This window comes from Malaclemys terrapin, chromosome 15 (assembly GCF_027887155.1).
Source record: "Malaclemys terrapin pileata isolate rMalTer1 chromosome 15, rMalTer1.hap1, whole genome shotgun sequence".
Taxonomy (NCBI): domain Eukaryota; kingdom Metazoa; phylum Chordata; order Testudines; family Emydidae; genus Malaclemys; species Malaclemys terrapin.
The window spans coordinates 8,457,469-8,485,193 of record NC_071519.1 but is presented as its reverse complement, the minus strand read 5'-3'; the positions used below and the strand labels follow the sequence as shown (position 1 = coordinate 8,485,193).

The 27,725-nt window shown below is 47.4% G+C and overlaps 1 protein-coding gene across 2 annotated transcripts in view; it reads left to right on the top strand.

The window, feature by feature from the left end:
* The window catches only part of LOC128823028 (zinc finger protein OZF-like), a 49,286-nt gene that overhangs the window by 15,482 nt on the left and 6,079 nt on the right, over window positions 1-27,725 (top strand). The window contains exons 5-6 of one of the 2 annotated variants that reach the window (XM_054005050.1): window positions 234-3,261; window positions 6,010-6,578. In XM_054005050.1, the coding sequence (XP_053861025.1) occupies window positions 234-1,486 (1,253 nt within the window). In that variant the 3' untranslated portion in view covers window positions 1,487-3,261; window positions 6,010-6,578. Of the gene's footprint in view, window positions 1-233; window positions 6,579-7,534; window positions 7,603-27,725 lie in introns of those variants that run through there. The other variant, XM_054005049.1, reaches the window with a different exon arrangement.

Here is a 27,725-nt window from a genome sequence, read left to right as displayed (position 1 = left end):
AATATAGCTCATGGCTTCCTGTAGATCCTAGCAGACACCAGGTAGTAGCTTCCTCCCTTCCCCCTGTGAAGTTGGATGGGATGTGAAAGCCAAAATGATCCCCTCCTCTCTCCTATTTAGGGGAAGAATTTGGAAGAGTTCATTTCCTGTTTTTATTTGACCTCTCTCCAGCACTTGTTTTGGTTTGGCCTTCCCCTTTCCATCCCTGTTTGAGGTTTCTGTCTCTATCACAGCAGGTGATGCAATGGTATGTGAGAAAGAGGAGCAGAATTCTCAGCAGGAAAACGTTGAGCAAGTGGATAAACACAGAGCATTATCACAAAGATCAAAAAGAAATGTGTCCAGGAGTTATGAGAAGGAAAAATCCTGTGAGATTCAGCACAGACCAGAAAGAGAGCAAGGACACCACTCAGGGGAGAAAGTGGGTAAATTTATTTCCTGTTGGGGAACTCAGGAGAGTGTCAAGGAAACCACAACACAGCAGGAAATCCTCATGGGAAAGAGGAAAAATACATGCAGTGAGTGTGGAAAATGCTTCACTCAAAGATCAGCCCTTTCTGTACATCAGAGAATCCACACAGGGGAGAGGCCCTACGAATGCCGTGAGTGTGGCAAAAACTTCACTAGCAACTCCGACCTTTCTAAACATCAGAGAATCCACACAGGGGAGAGGCCCTATGAATGCCGTGAGTGTGGGAAAAACTTCATTAGCAGCTCAGTCCTTTCTAAACATCAGAGAATCCACACAGGAGAGAGGCCCTATGAATGCAGTGAGTGTGGGAAAAACTTCACTAGCAACTCCGACCTTTCTAAACATCAGAGAATCCACACAGGGGAGAGGCCCTATGAATGCCGTGAGTGTGGGAAAAACTTCACTGACAGATCAGTCCTTTTTCGCCATCAGAGAATCCACACAGGGGAGAGGCCCTATAAATGCAGTGAGTGTGGGAAAAACTTCATTAGCAGCTCAGCCCTTTCTGCACATCAGAGAATCCACACAGGGGAGAGGCCCTATGAATGCAGTGAGTGTGGGAAAAGCTTCACTCAGAGCTCAGCCCTTTCTAAACATCAGAGAATCCACACAGGGGAGAGGCCCTATGAATGCCCTGAGTGTGGGAAAAGCTTCACTCACAGCTCTCACCTTACTTCGCATCAGAGAATCCACACAGGAGAGAGGCCCTATGAATGCAGTGAGTGTGGGAAAACCTTCATTACCAGCTCAGCCCTTTCTGCACATCAGGGAATCCACACAAGCGAGAGGCCCTATGTATGCAATGAGTGTGGGAAAACCTTCACTCAAAGATCAGGCCTTTTTCAGCATTGGAGAATCCACACTGGGGAGAGGCCCTACAAATGCCATGAGTGTGGGAAAAGTTTCATTAGGAGCTCAGGCCTTTCTAAACATCAGAGAATCCACACAGGGGAGAGGCCTGAGGAACCACCTGATCAGCATCTTGTACAGCAGACAGGAGAAGATCAAGAATGAGCTCTCAAAACTGGAGACTCTCATACAAAACCAACCTTCCACACAAACTTCCACATGGCTGGACTTGACAAAAATGAGACAAGCCGTTTACAATACACACTTCATTTCTCTACAGAGGAAAAAGTAAGACAGTAAACTATCTAAACTCCTACCTCCCACAGGGGGCTAGAACAATGGCACCCTCAACTCACCTAACAATATTGTTAGTCCATCCAACCACACACTTAGCCCGTCAGAAGAGTCTGTCCTATCTCGGGGACTCTTTCTGTCCCACCATCCCCACAAACATGATACAGTTTTGCAGTGAACTGGAAGCCTACTTTCGTCGTCTCTTGACTCAAGGAATATTTTCAATGCACCAGTGAACAGAGCACTAGCCCACAGGAACCCTCCTACCAACACTACAAGAACAAGAACTCTGCGTGGACTCCTCCTGACGGTCGAAATGACAGAGTGGACCTCTACATAGAGTGCTTCCGCAGATGTGCACAGGCTGAAATTTGAACAAACAACATCGCTTGCCCCAGAACCTCAGCCATACAGAATGCAATGCCATCCACAGCCTCAGAAACAACTCTGACATTATAATCAAGGGGGCTGACAAAGGAGGTGCTGTAGTCATAATGAACAGGTCGGATTATGAGCAGGAGGCTGCGTGTCAACTCTCCAAGACCACATTCTACAGGCCACTATCCTCTGATCCCACTGAGGAATACTAAAAAACTACACCATCTGCTCAAGAAACTCCCGGCTACAGTATGGGAACAAATCTACACGGGGACATCCCCAGAGTCCCAACCAGGGCTATTCTATCTGCTATCCAAGATCCATAAACCTGGAAACCTTGGACTTTCCATCATCTCAGGCATTGGCACTCTTACAGCAGCATTATCTGGCTATTTGGACTCTCTCCTCAGACCCTACGCTATCAGGACTCCCAGCTATCTTTGAGACACCACCGACTTCCGAGGAAACTACAATGCATTGCTGTTCTTCCTGAAAACACCATCCGGGACACCATGGATGTAGAAGCGCTTTACACCAATATTCCACATGAGGATGGACTACAAGCTGTCAGGAACAGTATCCCTGATGAGGCCAAAGCATGCCTGGTGGCTGAGCTTTGTGACTTTGTCCTCACCCACAACCATTTCAGATTTGGGGACAACTTATACCTTCAAGTCAGTGGCATTGCTATGGGTACCCGCATGGCCCCACAGTCTGCCAACATTTTTATGGCTGACTTAGAACAACGCTTCCTCAGCTCTTATCCCCTAGTGCCCCTCCCCTACTTGCGCTACATTGATGACATTTTCATCACATGGACCCACGGAAAGGAAGCCCTTGAAGAATTCCACCTCGATTTCAACAATTTCCACCCCACCATCAACCTTCAGCTTGGACCAGTCCACACAAGAGAGACACTTCCTGGACACTACAGTGCAAATAAGTGATGGTCACATAAACACCACCCTATACCAGAAACCTACTGACCGCTATACTTAGCTACATGCCTCCAGCTTCCATCCAGGGCACATCACATTATCCATTGTCTACAGCCAAGCCTAAGATACAACCGAATTTGCTCCAACCCCTCAGACAGAGACAAACACCTACAAGATCTTTATCAAGCATTCGTAAAACTACAATACCCACCTGGGGAAGTGAGGAAACAGATTGACAGAGCAAGACGGATACCCAGAAATCACCTACTACAGGACAGGCCCAACAAGGACAATAACCGAACACCACTGGCCATCACATACAGCCCTCAAGTAAAACCTCTTCCGCGCATTATCAACGATCTACAACCTATCCTGGAAAACGATCCCTCACTCTGGCCTTGGCTACACTGGCGCTGTACAGCACTGCAACTTGCTGCGCTCAGGGGTGTGAAAAAACACCCCCCTGAGCACAGCGAGTGCAGCACTGTAAAGCTCCAGTGTAATCAGCGCCTGCAGCGCTGCAAGCTACTCCCCTCGGAGCTGTGAATCCTCAAGTGTAGCCAAGGCCTCTCACCGATCTTGGGAGGCAGGCCAGTCCTTGCTTACAGACAGGTTTTTTGTGGGGGAGGGATAGCTCAGTGGTTTGAGCATTGGCCTGCTAAACCCAGGGTTGTGAGTTCAATCCTTGAGGGGGCCACTTAGGGATCTGGGGTAAAAATCAGTACTTGGTCCTGCTAGTGAAGGCAGGGGGCTGGACTCGAGGACCTTTCAGGGTCCCTTCCAGTTCTAGGAGATCGGATATCTCCATATATTATTATTATTTATTATATACCTCACTATCACTACTGATATGTTGTGTGGTTGGTGAAGTATTCTACACCAGAGAAGTGTAAAATTACTCCAAATAAGGTCAAAGATTTGACAAGAACTCAGGTAGAAATTGCAGGTACTGGTGGTTGATTTTCATCCCAGAGATGGAAGCTATGGTGACCTGTGGCCCAGGTAAAGTATTTTTAGAACACTGTTCCCTAGTTAAGTGGCATTGATCACACTCCTAAAGGATGCCATGATTAAATTGGGAACAACTGTCTTTACCATTTGGATCCAAAATTTCATGAAGCACAGAGAGAATCATAGAAGATTAGGGTTAGAAGAGACCTCAGGAGGTCATCTAGTCCAATCCCCTGCTCAAAGCAGGACCAACACCAACCAAATCATCCCAACCAGGGCTTTGTCAAGCTGGGCCTTAAAAACCTCTGAGGATGGAGATTCCACCACCTTCCTAGGGAACCCATTCCAGTGCGTCACCACCCTCTTAGTGAAAAAGTTTTTCCTAATATCCAACCTAGATCTCCCCACCTTGCAACTTTAGACTATTGCCCATTGTTCTGTCATCTGCCACCACTGAGAACAACTGAGCTCCAACCTCTCTGGAACCCCCCCCTCCTTCAGGCAGTTGAGGGCTGCTATCAAATCCCCCCTCACTCTTCTCTTCTGCAGACTAAACAAGCCCTGTTCCTTCAGCCTCTCCTCCTCAGTCATGTGCCAGCCCCCTAATCATTTTTGTTGCCCTCCTTTCTCTAATGGGGGGCCTAAAACTGGATGCAATACTCCAGATGTGGCTTCACTAGTGCCGAATAAAGGGGAATAATAATTTCCCTCGATCTGCTAGCAATGCTCCTACTAATGCAGCCCAATATGCTCTTAGCCTTCTTGGGAACAAGGGCACACTGCTGACTCATATCCAGCTTCTCATCCACTATAATCCCCAGGTCCTTTTCTGAAGAACTGCTGCTTAGCCAGTCGGTCCCCATCCTGTAGCAGTGCATGGGGTTCTTCCTTCCTAAGTGCAGGACTCTGCACTTGTCCTTGTTGAACCTCATCAGATTTCTTTTGGCCCAATCCACTAATGTGTCTAGCTCACTCTGGACCCTATGCCTACCCTTCTGCGTATCTGCCTCTCACCCCAGCTTAGTGTCATCTGTGAACTTGCTGAGGGTGCAATCTATCCCATCATCCAATTCATTAATAAATATGTTGAACAAAAGTGGCCCCAGGACTGACTCCTTGGGCACTCCGCTTAATACTGGCTGCCAACTAGACATTGAGCTGTTAATCGCTACGTGTTAAGCCTGACAATCTAGCCAGCTTTCTATCCACCTTATAGTCCATTCATCCAATCTGTACTTTAACTTGCTGACAAGAATACTGTGGGAGACCATATCAGAAGCTTTGCTAAACTCAAGATATATCACATCCACTGCTTTCAACATATCGCCAGAGCCAGTTATCTCATCATAGTAGGCAATGAGTGTTGGTCAGGCATGACTTGCCCTTGGTGAATCCATGTTGACTGTTCCTGATCACCTTCCTCTCCTTCAAGTGCTTCAAAATGGTTTCCTTGAGGACCTGCTTCATGATTTTTTCAGGGACTGAGGTGAGGCTGACCGGTCTGTAGTTCCCTGGGTTCTCCTTCCCTTTTTTAAAGATGGGCATTATATTTGCCTTTTTCCAGTCATCCTGCACCTCCTCTGATTGCCATGAGTTTTCAAAGATAATGGCCAATGGCTCTTCAATCACATCAGCCAATTCCCTCAGCATCCTCAGGTGTATTAGATCTGGACCCATGGACTTAGGCATGTCCAGCTTTTCTAAATATTCTTTAACCTGTTCTTTCACTGCTGAGGGCTGCTCACCTCCTCCCCATACTGTGTTGCCCAGGACAGCAGTGTGGGAGCTGACTTTGGCCTGGTCTACACTATGAGTTTAATTCGAATTTAGCAGCGTTAAATTGAATTAACTCTGCACCCATCCACACAACGAAGCCATTTTTTTAAAATAAAGGGCTCTTAAAATCGATTTCTGTACTCCTTCCCAACAAGCAGAGTAACGCCAAAATCGATATTGCCATTTTGAATTAGGGTTAGTGTGGACGCAATTCAATGGTATTGACCTCCAGGAGCTATCCCACAGTGCACCATTGTGACCGCTCTGGACAGCAATCTGAATTCAGATGCACTAGCCAGGTAGACAGGAAAAGCCCCGCGAACATTTGAATTTTATTTCCTGTTTGCCCAGCGTGGAGAGCACAGGTGACCACAGAGAGCTCATCAGCACAGATAACCATGGAGGCCGATAATCGAAAAAGAGCACCAGCATGGACCGTATGGGAGGTACTGGATCTGATGGCTATATGCGGAGAGGATTCAGTGCTAGCAGTACTTCGTTCGAAAAGACGAAATGCCAACACTTTTGAAAAATTCTCCAAGGGCATGATGGAGAGAGGCCACAATAGGGACTCGGATGAGTGCTGCGTTAAAGTAAAGGAGCTCAGAGAAGCCTATCAAAAAACAAAGGAGGCAAGCTGTCACTTCGGGTCTGAGCCGCGGACATGCCGCTTCTACACCAGCTGCATGCAATTCCTGGGGAGGTTGCCACCACTACCCCACCTCTGACCGTGGATTCCGAGGTGGGGGTAATCTCATCAGCCACACCTGAGGATTCTGCGGACGGGGAAGAGGAGGACAAGCTTGTGGAGCGGACACAGCACTCCATTCTCCCCAACAGCCAGGATCTTTTTCTCAGCCTGACTGAAGTACCCTCCTAAGCCAGTATCCAAGACCATGACCCCATGGAAGAGACCTCAGGTGAGTTTACCTTTTAAAATATAAAACATGGTTTAAAAGCAAGCATTTTTTTAATGATTACTTTTCCCTGAGGACTTGGGATGCATTTGCGGCCAGTACAGCTACTGGAAAAGTCTGTTAACGGGTCTGGGGATGGAGCAGAAATCCTCCAGGGACATCTCCATGAAGCTCTCCTGGAGGTACTCCAAAAGCCTTTCCACAAGGTTTCTGGGCAGTGCAGCCTTATTCCGTCCTCCATGGTAGGACACTTGACCACGCCATGCTAGTAGCAAGTAATCTGGTATCATTGCATGACAAAGCCTGGCAGCGTATGGTTCAGGTGTTTGCTGGCATTCAAGCAACATCCGTTCTTTACCTCGCTGTGTAATCCTCAGGAGAGTGATATCGCTCATGGTAACCTGGTTGAAATACGGAAATTTAATTAAGGGGACAGAGGTGGCCATTCCTACTGGGCTGTTTGCCTGTGGCTGAAAAGAAATCCTTCCCTGCAGTTAGCCAAGCATGGGGGTGGGGGTGGAAAATGGCCCTGAGCTTTTCACTTTTGGCTAGCAGGGATCTTCCCTGATACCAGCGACTCGGTGGGGGGAGGGGTAAAGCTATCATCCAGAGAATTGGACGGCGGGGGGGTTAGTTTGTTTTCTGCTACTGAAGGTTAACAGGAAAACCACAGCAGTCAACTGGCTTTGCTTGGTATGTGGGAAAGGAGGGCGCAGAAGCTGAAAGACAATGGCTTACCATGGCCGCATGCAAGCTGAATTCTGTTGCCCGGACCTGCGTCTGTGATCTCTAGCAGCAAAGCCACAGGCACTCAATATTAAGAGGCAAAATGCGACCTTGCACAGAAATCTCATGTGCTATGTAATGTGAATAGTGTTGTACACCATGAAAGAGTATAAGCATTGTTCTGTAAAATGTATCTTTTTAAAAAATTCTCTCCTTTTTTCCCCTCCCTCCAGCAGCTGCAAATTTTTCAAGCCTCCCTCCTCCTTCCCGAAGGCTATCTCAGATAAGGTGTTGGAAAAAGAGGACGCAAGACAAGATGTTCGTGGAAATCATAGAATCCACCCGCAGTGAAAGAGCTCATCTGAATGAGTGGAAGGACACGGTTTCAAAGTATAGGAAAGATGCCAGTGAACATGAGGACATGAGGGACCAACGTGAGGAGAGGAGAGACGCTCGAGATGAGAGGTGGCGGCAGGAAGATGAGAGGAGGCACGTTTTCATCAAGGAGAAACAAACACAAATTTCACACTGTAGCCTGGCCAGTCATGAAACTGGTTTTCAAAGTTTCTCTGATGCGCAGCGCTTCCTGGTGTGCTCTTCTAATCGCCCTGGTGTCTGGCTGCGCGTAATCAGCAGCCAGGCAATTTGCCTCAGCCTCCCACCCCGCCATAAAGGTCTCCCTCTTACTTTCACAGAGATTGTGGAGCACACAGCAAGCAGCAACAACAAGGGAGATATTGGTTTGACTGAGGTCTGACCAAGTCAGTAGCGATCGCCAGCGACCTTTTAAAGGTCCACATGTACATTCTACCACCATTCTGCACTTGCTCAGCCTGTAGTTGAACAGCTCCTGACTCCTGTCCATGCTGCCTGTGTATGGCTTCATGGCATTAATGGGTAGGCTGGGTCCCCAAGGATAACTATTGGCATTTCAACATCCCCAACAGTTATTTTCTGGTCCGGGAAGTAAGTCCCTTGCTGTAGCCGTTTAAACAGAGTAGTATTCCTGAAGACACGAGCATCATGAACCCTTCCCGGCCAGCCGATGTTGATGTTGGTGAAACGTCCCTTGTGATCCACCAGTGCTTGCAGCACCATTGAAAAGTACCCCTTGCGGTTTATGTACTGGGTACCCTAGTGCTCTGGTGCCAAGATAGGGATATGGGTTCCATCTATTGCCCCACCACAGTTAGGGAATCCGATTGCAGCAAAGCCATCCACTATGACCTGCACATTTCCCAGAGTCACTACCTTTCATAGCAGCAGCTCAGTGATTGCTTTGGCTACTTGCATCACAGCAGCCCCCACAGTAGATTTGCCCACTCCAAATTGATTCCCTACTGACCGGTAGCTGTCTGGCGTTGCAAGCTTCCACAGGGCTATCGCCACTCGCTTCTCAACTGTGAGGGCTGCTCTCATCCTGGTATTCTGGTGCTTTAGGGCAGGGGACAGCAAGTCACAAAGTTCCATGAAAGTGCCCTTACGCATGCGAAAGTTTCACAGCCACTGGGAATCGTCCCACACCCGCAACACTATGCGGTCCCTCCAGTCTGTGCTTGTTTCCCAGGCCCAGAATCGGCGTTCCATGGATAGTACCTGCCCCATTAATGACATGATCTCCAAAGCACCGGGGCCCGCGGTTTGAGAGAATTCTGTGTCCATGTCCATCTCTTCATCACTCTTGTCGCTGCGCTGCCATCGCTGCCTCCTCCTCACCTCATTTTTCTGGTCTTGGTTCAGCATAAACTGCACAAGAATTCGTGAGGTGTTTACAATGTTCATGACTGCTGTCTTGAGCTGAGCGGGCTCCATGCTTGCCGTGGTATGGCGTCTGCTGTGTTCACCCAGGAGAAAAGGCACAAAACAGTTGTCTGTCGTGGAGGGAGGGGTGAAGCTGTACCCAGAACCACCTGCAAAAATGTTTTTTGCCCCATCAGGCACTGGGATCTCAACCCAGAATTCCAATGAGCGGGGGAGACTGCGGGAACTATGGGATAGCTATGGGATAACTACCCACAGTGCAACGCTCTGGAAATCGACACTAGCCCTGGTACATGGATGCACACCACCGAATTAATGTGCTTAGTGTGGCTGCATGCAGTCGACTTTATACAATCTGTTTCCAAATTTCGAATTCTGTAAATTCGGATTAATCCCATAGTGTAGACATAGCCTTTGTCTGTGAAGACCGAGGCAAAAAAAAGCATTGAGTACTTCAGCTTTTTCCACGTCTGTCTCTAGGTTGCCTCCCCCATTCATTAAGGGTCCCACTCTTTCCCTGACCTTTTTCTTGTTACTAATATACCTATGAAACCCTTCTTGTTACCCTTCACATCCATTGCTAGCTGCAACTCCAGTTGTGTTTTGACCTTCCTGATTACACCCCTGCATGCTCGAGCAATATTTTTATACTCCTCCCTAGTCATCTGACCAAGTTTCCACTTCTTGTAAGCTTCCTTTTTGTGTTTAAGCTCAATGAAGATTTCACTGTTGAAACAAGCTGGTTGCCTGCCATATTTGCTATTCTTTTTGCACATTGGGATGGTTTGTTCCTGTGCCCTTAATAAGTCTTCCTTAAAATACAGCCAGCTTTCCTGGACACCTTTCCCCCTCATCTTAGACTCCCAGGGGATCCTGCCCATCAATTCCCTAACGGAGTCAGTCTGTTTTTCTGAAGTCCAGGGTCCGTATTTTGCTACTCTCCTTTCTTCCTTTTGTGATGATCCTGAACTCAACCATTTCATGGTGACTGCTGCCCAGGTTGCTGTGCCACCCACTTCTACTTCCCCTACCAATACTTCTCTGTTTGTGAGCAGCAGGTCAAGAGGAGAATGGCTCCTGGTTGGTTTCTCCAGCATTTGCACCAGGAAGTTATCTCCAACACTCTCCAAAAACTTCCTAGATTGTCTGTGCACTGCTGTATTGCTCTCCCAGCAGATGTCAGGGTGATTGAAGTGCCCCACGAGAACCAGGGCCTGTGATCTGGAAACTTCTGTTAGTTGTCCGAAGAAAGTCTTGTCTACCTCATGCTCCTGGTCTATAGCACACACCCACCACAACATCACCCACATTGCTTTCACTTCTAAACTTAACCCAAGGACTCTCAACTCGCTTTTGTCCAGTTTCATACTGGAGCTCTGAGCAATCGTACCACTCTCTTACATACAATGGAACTCCTCCACCTTTCCTCCCCTGCCTGTCCATCCTGAACAGTTTATACCCATCCATGTCAGTGCTCCAGTCATGTGAACTGCCCCATGAAGTCTCTGATATTCCAGTAACATCATAGTTCTTTGACTGTGCCAGGACTTCCAATTCTTCCTGCTTGTTTCCAAGGCTTCTTGTGTTCATTTACATGCACCTAAGATAAGGAGCCGATTGCCCTGCTTTCTCAGTATGAATCAGGAAGCCCCCCACTGCATCCTCCTCTTTGCGTTTCCTCCCGGTATCCCACTTTCCCACTTACCTCAGGGCTTAGGTCACCATCCCCTGGCGAACCTAGTTTAAAGCCCTCCTCACTAGGTTAGCAAGGCTGCCTGTGAAGATGCTCTTCCCATCTCTTTCTAGCAATCCTTCTTCCCAGAACATGCCATGGTCGAGGAATCCAAAGCCCTTTCTCCGACACCACCCGTGTAACCACGCATTTACCTCCACAATTCGATGGTTCCTACCTGGGCCTTTTCTTTCAACAGGGAGGATGGACGAGAACATGACTTTCACCTCAAACTCCTTTATCCTTCTTCCCAGAGCCACGTAGTCTGCAGTGACCTGCTCAGGGTCATTCTTGGCAGTATCATTGGTGCCCACATGGAGAAGTAGGAAGGGCTAGCGGTCCCAGGGCTTGATCAGTCTCAGCAGACACTCGGTCACATCCTGAATTATAGCTCCAGACAAGCAGCACACTTGGTCAGCAGATGGATGACTCTGTCCCCCTTAGGAGGGAGTCTCCGACCACCACCACCCGTCTCCTTCTCTTGGGAGTGGTGGTCATGGAACCCCCATCCCTAGGACAATGCATCTCATGCCTTCTGGTCGATGGGGTCTCCTTCTGATCCCTAGATTGCTCTTCAAAATCATTTGCCGCAGTAGAACCTGTGCAGAGAGCCTGAAAACGGTTTCTTACCTCTATCTGCATTGGGGGTACATGGGTTCTCCTCATTCTTCTTCTGGAGGTCACATGGTGCCAGTTTTCTTCCCTGTTCTACACTGCCCTCTCTGCTTCTTCAGTATGTTGTCCCTCCAGAACCAAACACTGACTTCTCTCCAGGAAGTCTTCATTTTCTCTGATGCAACGCAAGGTTCATACTTGCAGCTCTAGTCCTATAACCTTCTAATAAGGAGACCAGTTTGCACTTTTTACAGACAAGGTTGCTTCTATCCTCTGGGAGAAAGACAAACATGGCACATCCTGTGCAGGTCACAACAGCTGATCACTCAGTATCCATGTCTTCCTTCTAAGGGTATGTCTACACTACGAAATTAGGTCAAATTTATAGAAACCGGTTTTATAGAAATCGGTTGTATACAGTTGATTGTGTGTCTCCCCACATAAAATGTTCTAAGTGCATTAAGTCAGCGGACCGTGTCCAGAGTACCGAGGCTAGCATCGACTTCTGGAGCATTGCACTGTGGGTAGCTATCCCTCAGTTCCTACAGTCTCCACCGCCCATTGGAATTCTGGGTTGATATCCCAATGCTTGAATGATACAAAAACAGTGTCGCAAGGTGTTCTGGGTACATGTCGTCAGACCCCTCCCCCTCCATCAGAGCAATGGCAGACAATCAATTTGTGCCTTTTTACCTAGGTTACTTGTGCAGACAAAGTACCACGGCAAGCATGGAGCCCGCTCAGCTCACCCTCACCATATGTCATCTGGGTGCCAGCAGACGTGGTACTGCATCGCTACACAGCAGCAGCTAATTGCCTTTTGGCAGTAGATGGTGCAGTATGACTTGTAACTGTCATCGGCTATCTGGGTGCTGGCAGACGTGGGGCTGCATTGCTACAAAGCAGCAGCTCCTTGCCTTTTGGCAGTAGATGGTGTATTACAACTGGTATCCATCATCATCGTATTCTGCAGTGAGTTCGATCAGAGGCAACTGGGCAGACATGTTTTTTTTCCTGGAGACTCAGCCCTCCCGGCAGTCCTATTGAACTGTCTTGACGATGATGGCTAGCAGTCGTAATACAGCATCTTCTGCCAAGCACCCAGAAGATGCCGGTAGCCAACAGTCATGCTGCACCATATGCTGCCAGCTTAAGATGTAAAAAATAGATGGACCAGATTTGTTCTGTATTCATTTGCTTTCCCCTCCCTCCATGAAATCAACGGCCTGCTAACCCCAGGGTTTTGAGTTCAATCTTTGGGGGGGCCATTCTGTGTGACAGTTGTTTGTGTTTCTCCCTGATGCACAGCCACCTTTCTGATTTTAATTCCCTGTACCTGTAAGCCATGTCATCACTCGCCCCTCCCTCCCTCGGCCAGACAATAGTTTAGCGCCTTTTTTCAGCCCAGACACCACAGCACTGGGATCATGGAGCCCGCTCAGATCACCGTGGCAATTATGAGCACTATGAACAACAGACGCATTGTCCTGGAGTATATGCAGAGCCAGAACATGCCAAAGCAAAACCAGGTCCAGCTGAGGAGGCGATTGCAGGGCGGCGACGAGAGTGATGAGGAAATTGACATGGACGTAGACCTCTCACAAAGTACAGGCCCCAGCAATGTGCAAATCATGGTGTTACTGGGGCAGGTTCATGCCATGGAACGCAGATTCTGGGCCCAGGAAACAAGCACAGAATGGTGGGACCGCATTGTGTTGCAGGTGTGGAACGATTCCCAGTGGCTGCGAAACTTTCGCATGCGTAAGGGCACTTTCAAGGAACTTTGTGACGTGCTTTTCTCTGCCCTGAAGCGCCAGAATACCAGGATGAGAGCAGCCCTAATAGTTGAGAAGCGAGTGGCGATAGCCCTGTGGAAGCTTGCAACGCCAGACAGCTACCGGTCAGTCGGGAATCAATTTTAAGTGGGCAAATCTGCGGGGGCTGCTGTGATCCAAGTAGCCAATGCAATTAAAGACCGGCTGATATCAAGGGAAGTGGCTCTGGGAAACATGCAGGATATACTTGATTCCTTTGCTGCACTGGGATTCCCAAACTGTGGTGAGGCGATACACGGAACCCATATCCCTATCTTGTCACCGGAGCACCAAGCCACCGAGTACATAAACCGCAAAGGGTACTTTTCAATGCTGCTGCAAGCCCTGGTGGATCACAGGGTATGTTTCACCAACATCAAAGTGGGATGGCCAGAAAGGTACATGATGCTCGCGCCTTCAGGAACTCTGGTCTGTTTCAAAAGCTGGGGGAAGGGACTTTCTTCCCGTTCGGAATGTTGAAATGCCTATCGTTATCCTTGGGGACCCAGCCTACCCCTTAATGCCATGGCCCATGAAGCCATACACAGGCAGCCTGGACAGTAGTCAGGACCTGTTCAGCTATAGGCTGAGCAAATGCCGAATGGTGGTGGAATGTGCATTTGGACGTTTAAAAGCGTGCTGGCGCAGTTTACTGATTCGGATAGACCTCAGCGAAGCCAATATTCCAATTGTTATTGCTGCTTGCTGTGCGCTCCACAATATCTGTGAGAGTAAGGGGGAGACATTTATGGTGGGGTGGGAGGTTGAGGCAAATTACCTGGCCGTTGATTACGCGCAGCCAGACACCAGGGCGGTGAGAGGAGCACAGCAGGGCGCGGTGCGCATCAGAGAAGCTTTGAAAACCAGTTTTGTGACTGGCCAGGCTACAGTGTGAAACTTCTGTTTGTTTCTCCTTGATGAACCCTCCGCCCCCCCGCCCCGGTTTACTCTACTTCCATTCTAAACTAACCACCCTCCCCTCCCCCCTTCGAACACCGCTTGCAGAGGCAATAATGTCATTGTTATTACACATTCATGCATTCTTCATTAATTCGTCACACTCCTAGGGGGAAAACTGCCAAGGTAGCCCAGAAGGGGTGGGGGAGGAGGGAAGGAAAAGGACACACTGCAGTTTAAAACTTTAACACTTATTGAAGGCAATCATCTAGGGTGGAGAGACTGGGTGGCCGGAGGCCCCCCCACCGCGTTCTTGGGCGTCTGATTGAGGAGGCTATGGAACTTGGGGAGGAGGGCTGTTAGTTATACAGCGGCTGTAGCGGTGGTCTCTGCTCCTGCTGCCTTTCCTGCAGCTCAACCATACGCTGGAGCATATCAGTTTGATGCTCCAGCATCCAGAGCATCGACTCTTGCCTTCTTTCAGCAAGCTGATGCCACCTATCCTCTTCAGCCCGTCACTTGCTCTCTTTAGCCCGCGATTCAGCCCGCCACCTCTCCTCTAGTTCATATTGTGCTTTTTTGCATTCTGACATTGACTGCCTCCATTCATTCTGCTGTGCTCTGTCAGCATGGGAGGACATCTGGAGCTCCGTGAACATATCCCGAGTCCGCCGTTTGCTCCTTCTAATCTTCTCTAGCCTCTGTGAAGGAGAAACATTTGCAGCTGGTGGAGGAGAAGGGAGAAGTGGTTAAAGAAGATACATTTTAGAGAACACTGGGTACACTCTTCCATGTTAAATTTTGCTGTTCACATAACACAGCACATGTGCTTGGTTACAAGGTCGCATTTTAACTCTTATATTGAGGGCCTGCCAGTTTGGTGTGAGAGATCACTCAAGCAGTGCCAGGCAACAGATCTCGGCTTGCAGGCAGCCATGGTAAGCCACAGTCTTTTGGCTTTTTTAACCTTCTTAACATGTAGAATGGTTTCAAACAGTAGCGCCCTCATTTCTCAGACCGAACACCCATTGGGTTGGCCATTTAAAAAAGTAATATCAATGTAAAAGGAGGGGCTGTGGTTTCCACGTTAACATGCAGCACAAACCCAACTACCCCCACACACACATACCCAATTCTCTGGGATGATCACTTCATCCCTCCCCCCTACACGTGGCTAACAGCGGGGAACATTTCTGTTCAGCCAAGCAGGTACGGGCACCTCTAAATGTCCCCTTAATAAAATAACCCGATTTCAACTAGGTGACCATGAATGATATCACTCTCCTGAGGATAACAAAGAGAGATAAGGAATGGATGTTGTCTGCATGCCAGCAAACACTGGGGTCATACACTGCCATGCTTTGTTATGCAATGATTCCAGACTACGTGCTCCTGGCCTGGTGTGGTAAAGTGTCCTACCATGGCGGATGGGATAAGGCAGCCTCCCCCACCCCAGAAACATTTTGCAAAGGCTTTGGAAGTACATGAAAGAGAGCTTTCTGGAGATGTCCCTGGAGGATTTCTGCTCCATCCCCATACCCATTAACAGACTTTTCTAGTAGCTGTACTGGCCGCGATTGCCAGGGTAAATTAATCATTAATCATTAAACACACTTGCTTTTAAATCATGTGTAATCTTTACAAAGGTACACTCACCAGAGTTTCCTTGTGTGCCCTCAGGGTCTGGGAACACGCCTTGGGTGAGTTCGGGGGCTACTGGTTCTAGGTCCAGAGTGATAAACAGATCCTGGCTGTTGGGGAAACCGGTTTCTCCGCTTCCTTGCTGTGAGCTATCTTCATTGTCTTCATCCTCATCTTCCTCGTACCCCAAACCCTCTTCCCTGTTGTGTGTTTCTCCATTGATGGAGTCAAAGCACAGGGTTGGGGTAGTGGTGGCTGCACCCCCTAGCACGGCATGCAGCTCTGTGTAGAAGCAGCATGTTTGCGGTTCTGCCCCGGACCTTCCATTTGCCTCTCTGGCTTTGTGGTAGGCTTGCCTTAGCTCCTTAATTTTCACGCGGCACTGCTGTGCGTCCCTGTTATGGCCTCTGTCCTTCATGGCCTTTGAGTCTTTTTCTAATATTTTGCCATTTCGTTTACTGCTATGGAGTTCAGCTAGCATTGATTCATCTCCCCATATGGCGAGGAGATCCCGTACCTTCTGTTCTGTCCATGCTGGAGCTCTTTTGCGATCCTGGGACTCCATCATGGTTATCTGTGCTGATGAGCTCTGCACGGTCACCTGTGCTCTCCACGCTGGGCAAACAGGAAATGAAATTCAAAAGTTCACGGGGCTTTTCCTGTCTACCTGGTCAGTGCATATGAGTTTAGAGTGCTGTCCAGAGCGGTCACAATGAAGTACTGTGGGATGGCTCCCGGAGGCCAATGCCATCGAATTCCGTCCACACTATCCCAAATCTGACCCACAAAGGCCGATTTTAGCGCCAATCCCCTCTTTGGAGGTGGAGTAAAGAAACCGGTTTAAAGGGCCCTTTAAGTCGAAAAAAAGGGCTTCGTCGTGTGAACATGTCCAGGCTTAATTCGATTTAACGCTGCTAAATTTGACCTAAACTCGTAGTGTAGACCAGGCCTAAAAGTGTCTTCAGATATTGTATTCTCACAGAAGCCTGAAAGGCAAAAACACTCTGTGGGAACTCCCCCCAGGCAAACTCCCAGGCAACAACTGATTCTTTCAGAGCCATTCCATGCCTATGGGTCCCAGTCTGGCTTCCTTGTTGGACAAGAAGCACTTCCATGCTGGGCAAATGGTGGTAGCCAGAGAGGGACTGTATCAGATTCCAAGTTCAGATTGCAGGAAATGTGAGTGCTGAGGCCAGAGTCTGTGGTTTGGTTTCTTAGTTTTGCTAGGAAGTCTAATGCATTTGTATCACTTCTCCACCTCCTGCTACTCTGAAAAATTAGAAAATGCAAAAATAGAGCACAGGTGGTTTTTCTCATGATGCAGCTTTCCCACATAGTGTGAGACCCCTTCCACCCACACTTCTGGGAGAAGACCCAGGAAGCAATTAGACAGTCTAGACAGTACTTGGTCCTGCCATGTGGACAGGGGACTGGACTCGATGACCTCTCGAGGTCCCTTCCAGTCCTTGAATCTATGAAATGAACTCACAGAAATGGAAGGCTTCTAGGTTATTGTAGAATGTGACTTCACACAAAGCTGACTGGGTGGAAATGGGAATGAAGAGAAAACTGCCCTATGAGTTTATATTTTGTAACCTTTTAATAAGTTGTTACCAGTGACAATTAAATTAAACATGAAGTTAATTAGTGTAACGTAAGAGGCTGATTATGTGATAACTTTCAGTGTTACAATATAATTCAGGTTTTCTTCTAGTTCTCTCCCTTCCCCCTCCTACTATATAGGAAATAGTGGCTAATCTTGAAATTAAAACAAAAGGAATTAGAGTGGGGGAATATGTGAGAGAAATAGCATGTACGAGAATAGAGACCTAGTATAGACTGTAATTATTTCTATTTCAAATGGAATTTATTTTGATAAATTTTAAATCTTCTGTTAAGAGGAAAACTATTTGAGACAAGTTTCAGAGTAACAGCCGTGTTAGTCTGTATCCGCAAAAAGAAGAACAGGAGTACTTGTGGCACCTTAGAGACTAACAAATTTATTAGAGCATAAGCTTTCGTGGACTACAGCCCACTTCATCGGATGCATATAGAATGGAACATATAATGAGGAGATATATATACACACATACAGAGAGCATAAACAGGTGGGAGTTGTCTTACCAACTCTGAGAGGCCAATTAATTAAGAAAAAAAAAAAAAAAACCTTTTGAAGTGATAATCAAGCTATCCGAGTACAGACAGTGTGATAAGAAGTGTGAGAGTACTTACAAGGGGAGATAGTCAACGTTTGTAATGGCTCAGCCATTCCCAGTCCTTATTCAAACCGGAGTTGATTGTGTCTAGTTTGCATATCAATTCTAGCTCTGCAGTCTCTCTTTGGAGTCTGTTTTTGAAGTTTTTCTGTTGTAATATAGCCACCCGCAGGTCTGTCACTGAATGACCAGACAGAAAGTGTTCTCCCACTGGTTTTTGAGTATTTTGATTCATAGACTCATAGACTCATAGACATTAAGGTCAGAAGGGACCATTATGATCATCTGGTCTGACCCCCTGCATGCTGCAGGCCGCAAGACCCTTCCCTGTACTCTACCGTTGAAGTCCCCAGTCCTGTGTTTTAGTGACTTCAATCGGCTGAGACCCTCCTGCTAGTGATCCCTGCCCCATGCTGCGGAGGAAGGCGAAAAACCTCCAGAGGCTCAGCCAATCTACCCTGGAGGAAAATTCCTTCCCGACCCCAAATATGGCGATCAGTAATACCCCGAGCATATAGGCAAGAGTCTCTAGCCTGACCCTTGTTGGCCATTATGTTGTTCATGTACCATTGCTTGGTTTTCCTTGGCTACTATGTTTTATCATTAAACCATTCCCTCCATAAACTTATCCAACTTAATCTTAAAACCAGACAGGTCCGTCGCCCCCACCGTTTCCCTCGGAAGGCCGTTCCAATATTTCACCCCTCTGACGGTCAGAAACCTTCGTCTAATTTCTAGCCTAAACTTCCCCCCGGCCAGTTTGTATCCATTCGTTCTCGTGTCCACATTAGTACTAAACTGGAATAATTCCTGATGTCAGTATTTGATTCCTGATGTCCATTAATTCTTTTGCGTAGAGACTGTCCGGTTTGGCCAATGTACATGGCAGAGGGGCATTGCTGGCACATGATGGCATAGATCACATTGGTAGATGTGCAGGTGAACGAGCCCCTGATGGTATGGCTGATGTGATTAGGTCCTATGATGATGTCACTTGAATAGATATGTGGACAGAGTTGGCATCGGGGTTTGTTACAAGGATAGGTTCCTGGGTTAGTGGTTTTGTTCAGTGATGTGTGGTTGCTGGTGAGTATTTGCTTTAGGTTGGGGGGTTGTCTGTAAGCGAGGACAGGTCTGTCTCCCAAGATCTGTGAGATTTGGAACCTTTTACCCAGTTAGATGCTGCTGTTACTGCTGCTGATTGTGTCTGGCCAGCGCATCTGGAGAATCCTTCTAAGGCAACTATTTATGAAGGTCTGGATCTTCCTGGCGACGTGACCTTCAGGCTAATAACATAAAAATGGGCTATACCTGGAACCAGCTAGAGCAAATGGCCCAGGATAGAGGACTCTGGAGATCTGTGGTTGGCGGCCCATACCCCGACTGGGGTGATGGGCATGACTGAGTGAGTGAGTGACCCAGTTAGAGGGTAACAGCCACAGAGTTCTCCGTGTCTCTTGTTTGCAAAGCAAAGATGTCTCAGCAGGCAGGAGATGTCAAAATCTGCAATGGTGATGGATGTGTGATGGTAGCTTTTCTGAGTTTTTTGTTTGTTTGGTTTTTTTAATGTAATTTTTGTTTTGTTTTTGCAACCAGTTATTTTTATAGGTGCTGAGGCCCCTTTTCCTTTTGAGCACAGCTGTTTAACCCACAGGCCTGGCTCTGGAAATCTCCTCAGAACTGGCCTTGTGTTTCTGTCATGTTTGATATCTTTGGGGTTCACACTCCACACTACATGCGGTTCACAGCAACAGCTACTTTGAGAAACCTGCTGGGTTAAGCGGGCCTTTTCCAAACTGACATTGGCCCAAAGTCTGCCTCTATTCAGCTGGATTAGGATACATCTGTATCAAAGGAGTGGTTCACACCTGTTTTGCCCAGAGATCTCGGGGGAGGTGGGGTAAGATAGGATAAGTAGGAATTGACAACAATAAAGTTAAAGGGAAGGGTGAAAGACTCTCACCTTGTAGGTCAACAAGCCTATTCTGGTCATTCCCTCTGACGCATCTGGCACTGGTCACTCTCAGGCAGCTCACTGGGCTAGATGGATGACTGTGGCTTTCCTCATCCGAAAGCTCTGCAGTCACTGCTCGTCATCCCAGATGTGCATGACAATGTGATCCCACCATTCAGTGCTTGTTTCCCGAGCTCAAAAGTGGCATTCCTTTGTGGTCAGCACCTCCGTGAATGCCACAAGCAATTTCATGTCATAGCTACTATATGTGGTGAGATCAATGTTGAACTCCTCCGCTTTTGTACTTTAAGGAACAACTCCAGTGCCACTCGTGACACGTAGTATATTGGTCACCTGTGTTGGATCCATTCCTGCAGCGCGAAGAGGCAGAATGCGCAGTACACCAACCATTGAACGATGGGGCCAAATGTGGATGGAAGCACAGGGATTTCTGGGATGGGAAGCAATGCACCACGGGGCATTGAGACAGGACCCAAGATGCCCCGCAACCCCCTCTGCCCTCTCCCGACATTTAGCGGCAGGAGAGTAAGTGATGCTCAGTGGGATAGCTGCCCCGAGTGCACCGTTCTGAACACCGCTGCAAGTGCCACAAGTGTGAACACGCTATTGCACAGGCAGCTGACAGTGCGAACACAATAACGGTTTCCCTTCAGCACTCTCTGAGCAGCACTGTATCTCCCGGCACTGTACCTCTGCCAGTGTAGACATAGCCTCAGAGAGACTGACTGCCAGGATCCCAGGACTGATCCCCTCTGGGGAATGAAGCACAATGTCTACAGACTATGCAGCCTTCACTCATCTCCATGTACCTGAAAAGCCTGCTAGCCCGAAGTGCTGGACCATCTCTGCGATTACCTGGTTCCTAAACTGCAGCTACAGTTCCTACTCCAGGTGAATCCAAAGACCGAGAGGTGCAGAGATCCAACCCCTTATAATCTTAGAAACGTTTTGTTCCTTTTTTTAGATTGGGGTGTAACAGGGTGGCTCAGTGGGTGTGAGTGTGTGAACGCCTCTGAAATCTACAAAGGGAAGATGCTAGGAAGAATAGTTCCCCAAATCTTAATAGCCTTAAAATTCTGCCCTATGAAATGACTGACTACATGCTTCTCACCCCTTCTGTACCCCCAGCCCCTGCCTAAGGCAGGGGCCTTCACCCAAAATCCCTCCCGGAGCCTGCACCCCCCTCCTATACCCCTTCACTACTTTCCCCAGCCCAGAGCCTGCACCTCCTCCCTCTGCACCCCTTCCTGTCCCCAAACTCCCTCCCAGAGCCTGCACCCAAACTCCATCCCAAAGCCTATACCCCTCACCCCCTCCTGCCCTAGCCTGGAGCCTGCGCCCAGCACCCAAACTCCATCCCAGAGCCTGCAGCCCAGACCCCTTCCCCCACCCAAACTCCCTCCCAGAGCCCACCCTCTCACCCCTTCTGCACCCAAACTCCCAGTGCTTGCACCCAAATCCTCTGCACCCGAGATGACCCCCCCCCAACCAATATTCCTCCCAGAGCCTTAGGCATGTGGGGGTAGAGTTTGGGGGGGCAGGCTCTGTGCGTTCTGGGCACCACCAAAATCTCTACAAACCTGCTGCCCCTGTTGTCCACTGCACTCCTTGGTTCTCTCCAGCTGCTCCCGCTCTAGAGACATTTTTCTATCCCATCTCTCCTTCTCTTCTCTGTGCTCTCTCTTCCCCTGCTCCCATTCGTTTCTTATGGGACCTAGAACTATAGGGCCATGTTGTGCAATATCATGTTTAACTTTCCAAATCAGCTGGGGCCTGGAGAATAATTCCAGGTGGTTGTTCCCTATGTAGATTGCAGTGATCTCTGGTGTGTCCTCATGGGGAACCAGTTCACAAAAAAGAGCAAGGAGCTGGTCCCAGTGCATCCCCCATCTGCTGTGTGAAGAGAAAATCGCCTCCAGGCCAGGCCCAGCTGCAAACTCCTTGCTGAATTACAGGCTGTCTTGGAAGCCCACTGCACAATGCTGTGTCCACAAATTCATATCCGCAGCCATAGGTGTACTTCCATATAGGCTAAGTAAGAGGCATGGGGAAGGAAGCAAACAGCGTTAAAACCTGTGGTGCCTATGGCCCACCACATGCATTGGCCTCCCCTCAGGCAGGGCACTTATAGGGCCTTCTGCCAGTTGGTGTTAGCAGCAACAAGGGCTGGGTTCAATGTCAAGGGTAGGAGAAAGAGTCCCAAGAGAGGAAGCAAGTGGAGGGAAGCAATGAATGCAGAGTGCAAACTGACCATCTGAGGGTCACAGGAGTCCTGAAGAAACCATGGCTATAGGTCCCATTGTGTAATGGTGATCACTCAGGCCTCTAAATCCTGCAATCTGAGTTCAAATCTCAGTGGGACCTTCTGGTGCTATGTTGGTTTGTTGTAATGCCTTCGAGCTCAACATGCTTGACTTCCCTGTTCCTAGGTGCACCAAAGTGAGGTTTTCTTTCCTTCCTGCTGGGTGACTGATGCCCACTAGAGCTAGGTCTTTGGTCTGGCTGGTTCAATAGGTTGGGGCCCTAGAATTTAAGTCTGATGTGAGATTCCTGCGGGTTGACCTGATGGTTGTGTTTCTTGCTGCTTCACCTGATGCCCACAATTTGGTCCTTGTAACTGCAGCTGCCATGCTCTCCCTCTTCCCTACACGGCACTTAAGGGAAGCAGTACCAGGGCCAGGCTTAATAGTCAGGGAAAAGCAGGAGGGAGAGAGAGTCCGAGGCTGGAGCCAGCACATCTTTCCTCCTCTGGGCCCTAGAGCAGAGACAGCTGTTGCTTACAGCTCTAAGGAAAGGCTTAAACGCCACAGAGCAACCGAGGGCAGGGCAAGAGGAGGGGAGGACCATGCCCATGTGTGAATTCAGAGAATAATTGATATCCTCTCTACATACACATTGATAAAAGTGAGCAGATACTACATTGCTGAATGATAAATTTGATAGACTATTAAAGAGCACATCTTTATATAAATGATACCCAGAAATTGCTGATATCAATATAAACTGTCAATTTCCCTGTATAAGCAGACATCCACAGAAATATCAGAATTTGGCCTCATAGGAATTATTAGGCTTCCCTCTACTGCAACTAAAGGAGAAATGTTTTCATGGTTTACATAAATTTTCACCTTACAGATAACTTACATGTTTCTCACTGTCCTGAGTTCCACGGGACATGGGGAAGCTCTAGGAGATGGCTCCCCTTGGGATCATGTATTACATGGATCCGAAGGCTGGGGGAAGCCAGACCCAACCTGCAGCCAGGAATACCAATTCCTAGAAGCTCCCTCCTATAGAGAGCTCAACTGAAGGTTTGTGAAGAAGTTGGACGTTAGGTAATTTTGGCTGAGTGCTTAATGCGATGGAACAGATATTCATTGGGGTGTCTCCACACAGGTGGAAATGCTGCTATGAAACTTCCTGTTACTTTTGTTTTTAGTGTTGTAATATTAGTGACCAAACATGCTACTCACAAACATCCTCTTTCTCTCTCTCTCTCTCACACACACACACACACACACAAAAACACACACTTTTCAAGAAAATCCTTGCAAGAAGTCAAAAATGCTTGCTGGAACTCACTGCTCTGTTTGATAGAATCCTAACACAAGCTGAGCTTGTCAGGCATAGGTGGAGGCTGGTAGGGAGTCGGGGGTGGGATGGTTTAAATTACACAGGCACTAGTGACAAAGTTCCAGAATGTATGGGAGTGTAAAGCTGGTTGGTCAATGTTACACTCCCCTCCCAGCTGACATTGTCTGTCTTCGGAAGTGCAAATCTCATCTCTAATATGCCACAGTCTGCTGAATGTGAGGTACCTTCATTTATGCTCCATGAGATTTGATCTCTGTTTTGTGCACTGTGTTTGTGAATGAAAATTATAGACTATCATATTCAAAAACAAATGCATCAGCACATCTGATTGACCCAACCACGGACAATAAGAGAAATGCCATTGAGTTGAAGATAATGATGTTCCTCTGTACTAGACAGGGACTGGCTACAGAGCTTGCTTATACACACCAGATGCGTTCAGCATTAGGTCTTTTAATGCTCTGCCAGGCCTGGCTGAAATTCGTTTAAATGAGTATTTTACACACATCCCCACTTTGTGACTGATTAATGGGATGCTAAACTCTAGTATACTAACAGGTGCACTGCAGGGCCTCCAGGCTATTTGCCTATCATCTGCTCTGTCTTCTGTCCAAAACCCCGGCAGAGCAACGAGACAGGCATTTGTAGATTGCCACTCACAGCCCAGTCACATCATAGATTCTATAGTCTGCAGAATTTGTTTTCTTCATTCGGGGGTCTTCTCTTCTCCCTACGTAGCCAGCAGTAATGCTTAATAGTCCTAACACACACGCCCCCTCTCTTGTCAGAAGAGACATCACTAGAAGTGTGGAGAATAGTTGCCCACCTAGAGCAGGGACAGTTGTAGTGATATGATCTAGCTCAGGCCTGCACGACATATGGATCGCGGGTCACATGTGGCCCACATGGGCTCACTGTGCGGCCCGGGGGGGGGGGTAAGTAGGCAAGCGATGGGGTGGGACAAGCTAATGGCTGGCTGGCTGGCTGGCCAGCCGGCAGCTGGGCAGGGTGGTGAAGAGGCCAGAGGCAGGCTGGGGAGTGAGGATGAGCCAGCGATGGGGATCGGGGCAGTGGCAGAAGGTGGGCAGGTAGGTGAGCTGGCGGTGGGGGGAGCAGGCTGTCGGAGAATAACAGAGTTCTCACTTTTTGTTTGGGTACAGCAAGTCAGATACTTTATTTTCTCAAGCAATTGCATAGAGGGAGAGAGCTAAACAGGTCTCTCAACAGGTAAACAATTACAGCAAGCATTTATACCTTTTGTTACAGACAATAATAAGCAACAGCTGCATTTTGCTTATACATAGGTCATTCTGATATTTGTTTTGCTCACTAATGTAGACTTTTAGTCTACATTCCATATTATCTACACGTTATCTACACAAGGTTGCAACAACGTCTCACACAGTTCTTTCCTACTCGCCTCACACATTCCTCGTTTCTACAAATCTCATGTTATTAGGGTTACAGTTAGCCTGACTCTTGCTAACGAACTGTCATATATTGCATCCCCTTCCTGTCAGTTCTTTCTCTGCTTCCACAACCCCCCCTTTTGTACTATTAGTACAACAAACGTTTTCAAACCTCTATTTGCATTAAGTCTTTGAATTCAGATTCTACTTCAGATGCTTCAACCTTAAGGGTTTTGATTGGATGTAATGACAATGCATGATGAGCATGGACATGAAAGGTATTACTATTATTACGTCCTTTACAACAACAATAACATACTCCTACACTAATTAACACCAACACAAACAATAATATTCCCATAGCAATAATATGATGGGGTTGTTGTACAGTCTTAGTCATAAAACACAATACATCATACTTAGTACATAAAGTGGACACTCTATAAGCTATATGAAAGGCATACTTTTCAACTTAATATATATATTAAAGCATGTGAATTTGCCCTTGTATTTCAGAGATTTTCTGAACCTTTGGTAAAAGTGAAAGCAAACTTTGAAATCGATCAGGTACTAAACTAGTCCAATTAAAGGATATCTGGAACGTAAGGGCTACTTGCAAAATTCTATCTGCAGGCCAGTAATTAATATGATTGCCTGAAGTGGTAATGAGATTAAAATGTATGTCTTGCAATGTGGTGGCTTTAACATACACACAGCTATCATTAGCTTGATCATGTCAGGGTAGTTCCTTGTCCTCTACCCTCCCAGCAAATGTAGTCATGAAGAGTAACAACTGCTCCTGGCTTCAGTTTACGGATACACTGAAGCTGTGGGGATTCTAACGGCCAAAATGTCCATTGACTCCCTAACCCCATCCAAATGTCAGATGTAATCCCAGGAGCACTGAACTAAAAATCGATTGGGCATACCAGGAGGTCTAGTTTCCCAGATATCTCGGTGAATTACCCAATCCCACGTGCATCCTCCCCATGGACTCGGCAGGATTCGGTATGTGGGAGCCCACAACCCCCCCAAACCGGTCCATATGCTTGGGAGGAGCACTGAGAACATCTGCACTTCCACCCAGAAAGTCTCCAAGTATGTCTCCATGGCCACAGATCAGTTGGTATTCCTGATGTGTCTGTAAGGGCAGTGGGCCAAGCCTGATGCTCTAGATCATTCTGAATGGCCATTAGCTGGTCATTCAGGAAATCCTGAATTTCTGAACATGCTAGATCCCACTTCAATGCCTTCCCAGCCTCAGTGATATTCAATACCATCTCTGTCAGCAACTTCTAGGTCATAGAACTAAGGGCGGAAGTAACATTATTAGTCACTGGAATAATTTCTATGCAGGTAAAATTTCCAGTGGCAAAACAAGCTCCGTGGGTATTCATTTAATTGTTCACTAATTGGGTGACCAAATAACAATAAGGGCCTCTCTCATTTAACACAGTGCAAATTCCAGGAACAGCCATCATATCTACTTCACTATAGAACCCATCAATTGCAATTACAGATTCTTGGGGTTCACTAGTAGTGATATCATATACTTTCATCTCCACTGATCCATTCTTTTCCATTCAATTTTTCATTTATATGGGATATCCTGAACCTTCAAAAAAAATTTTCAAACAATATTAAAATAAATCACTGACGTGTGAAGGCCTTGGCCATTGGTTTTATCAAATATATGGCATTGTCTATATTCGGATGTGTTACAGGGGTAATAATGTAATGGAGGAGATGGCAGGGGCAATGGCAACAAGGTGCCTTTGGTACTCATAATTTAAAATCCAATTAGGGAGGGCTATAAATGCTGAAAGATTTATCCAAAAAAACAGGGCGCAGCCTGTAGAATAAACCCCAAAATCCAATCAATACCACGTTCCCAAGCATGGGTCCCACACGTTTCTTCCTGCCAGCGTATAATTCTTTGTTTCTTCACTAGGGTCAGTTCTTAATGTCTTTTGTAGTCAGGAATCCCTGGACTTTGTGGTTTCAATGAAGCAAGTGTTCCTTCTTCTCTTTTCCTGAAACAATGTGGTTCAGCATCATTCAGAGGAGAGGTTACCAGCACATCACCCTGTAATGGTTTTGCTTCTTCCAGAAAAATCCAAAGGCACAGTAGGTCTGTCAGTGGACAAGGGAGAGGTTACTAGCACTTCAACTTGTCTTGTTTTCCATTTTCCTGCTGTCCGGAAGGCACAGCAGAGCTAGAAGGAGAAATAGGCTTATCAGTCAGAGAGTCCTCCCTAGGTGGAGGGGTCTTTTTCCAGTGAGAAACATGGGTCCAGGCAGGTAGTCCTTGGCACGTCACAGTGGTGTTGGTGGTTAACAGGACTTGAACAGGGCCTTTCCAGTGTGGAGCCAAAGCAGTCTTTTGTTGATGGACTTTAAGTAGACTCAGTCTTCTTGTTTCAATGAATGGCAGGGCTACTAGGGTCTTTGGGTAGCACTTCTTTTATCTGTGAGAAAATAAACCTAACACATTTTATTAATGCCTGGCAGTGTTTTTCAGATCTCATAGTTGCTTGGGCACATTCAGGCCCCCCCTTTTCTTGGTTGTCAGCCAAGTCTTAGCTGTAGCAGTGTCCTTGAATGAGGCCAGCATCTTATCTTTAGACTGAGCTTCCTAGCTATTTTTTTCAATTAACTCATTCTGTTCTTTTTCCTTCTCCCCTTTTTGGCTTCTTTTAATCTACAAAGGAAACTTCCACTCTTCACTCATACACCTTTTCCCAACAATGAACACATACACATTGCCATT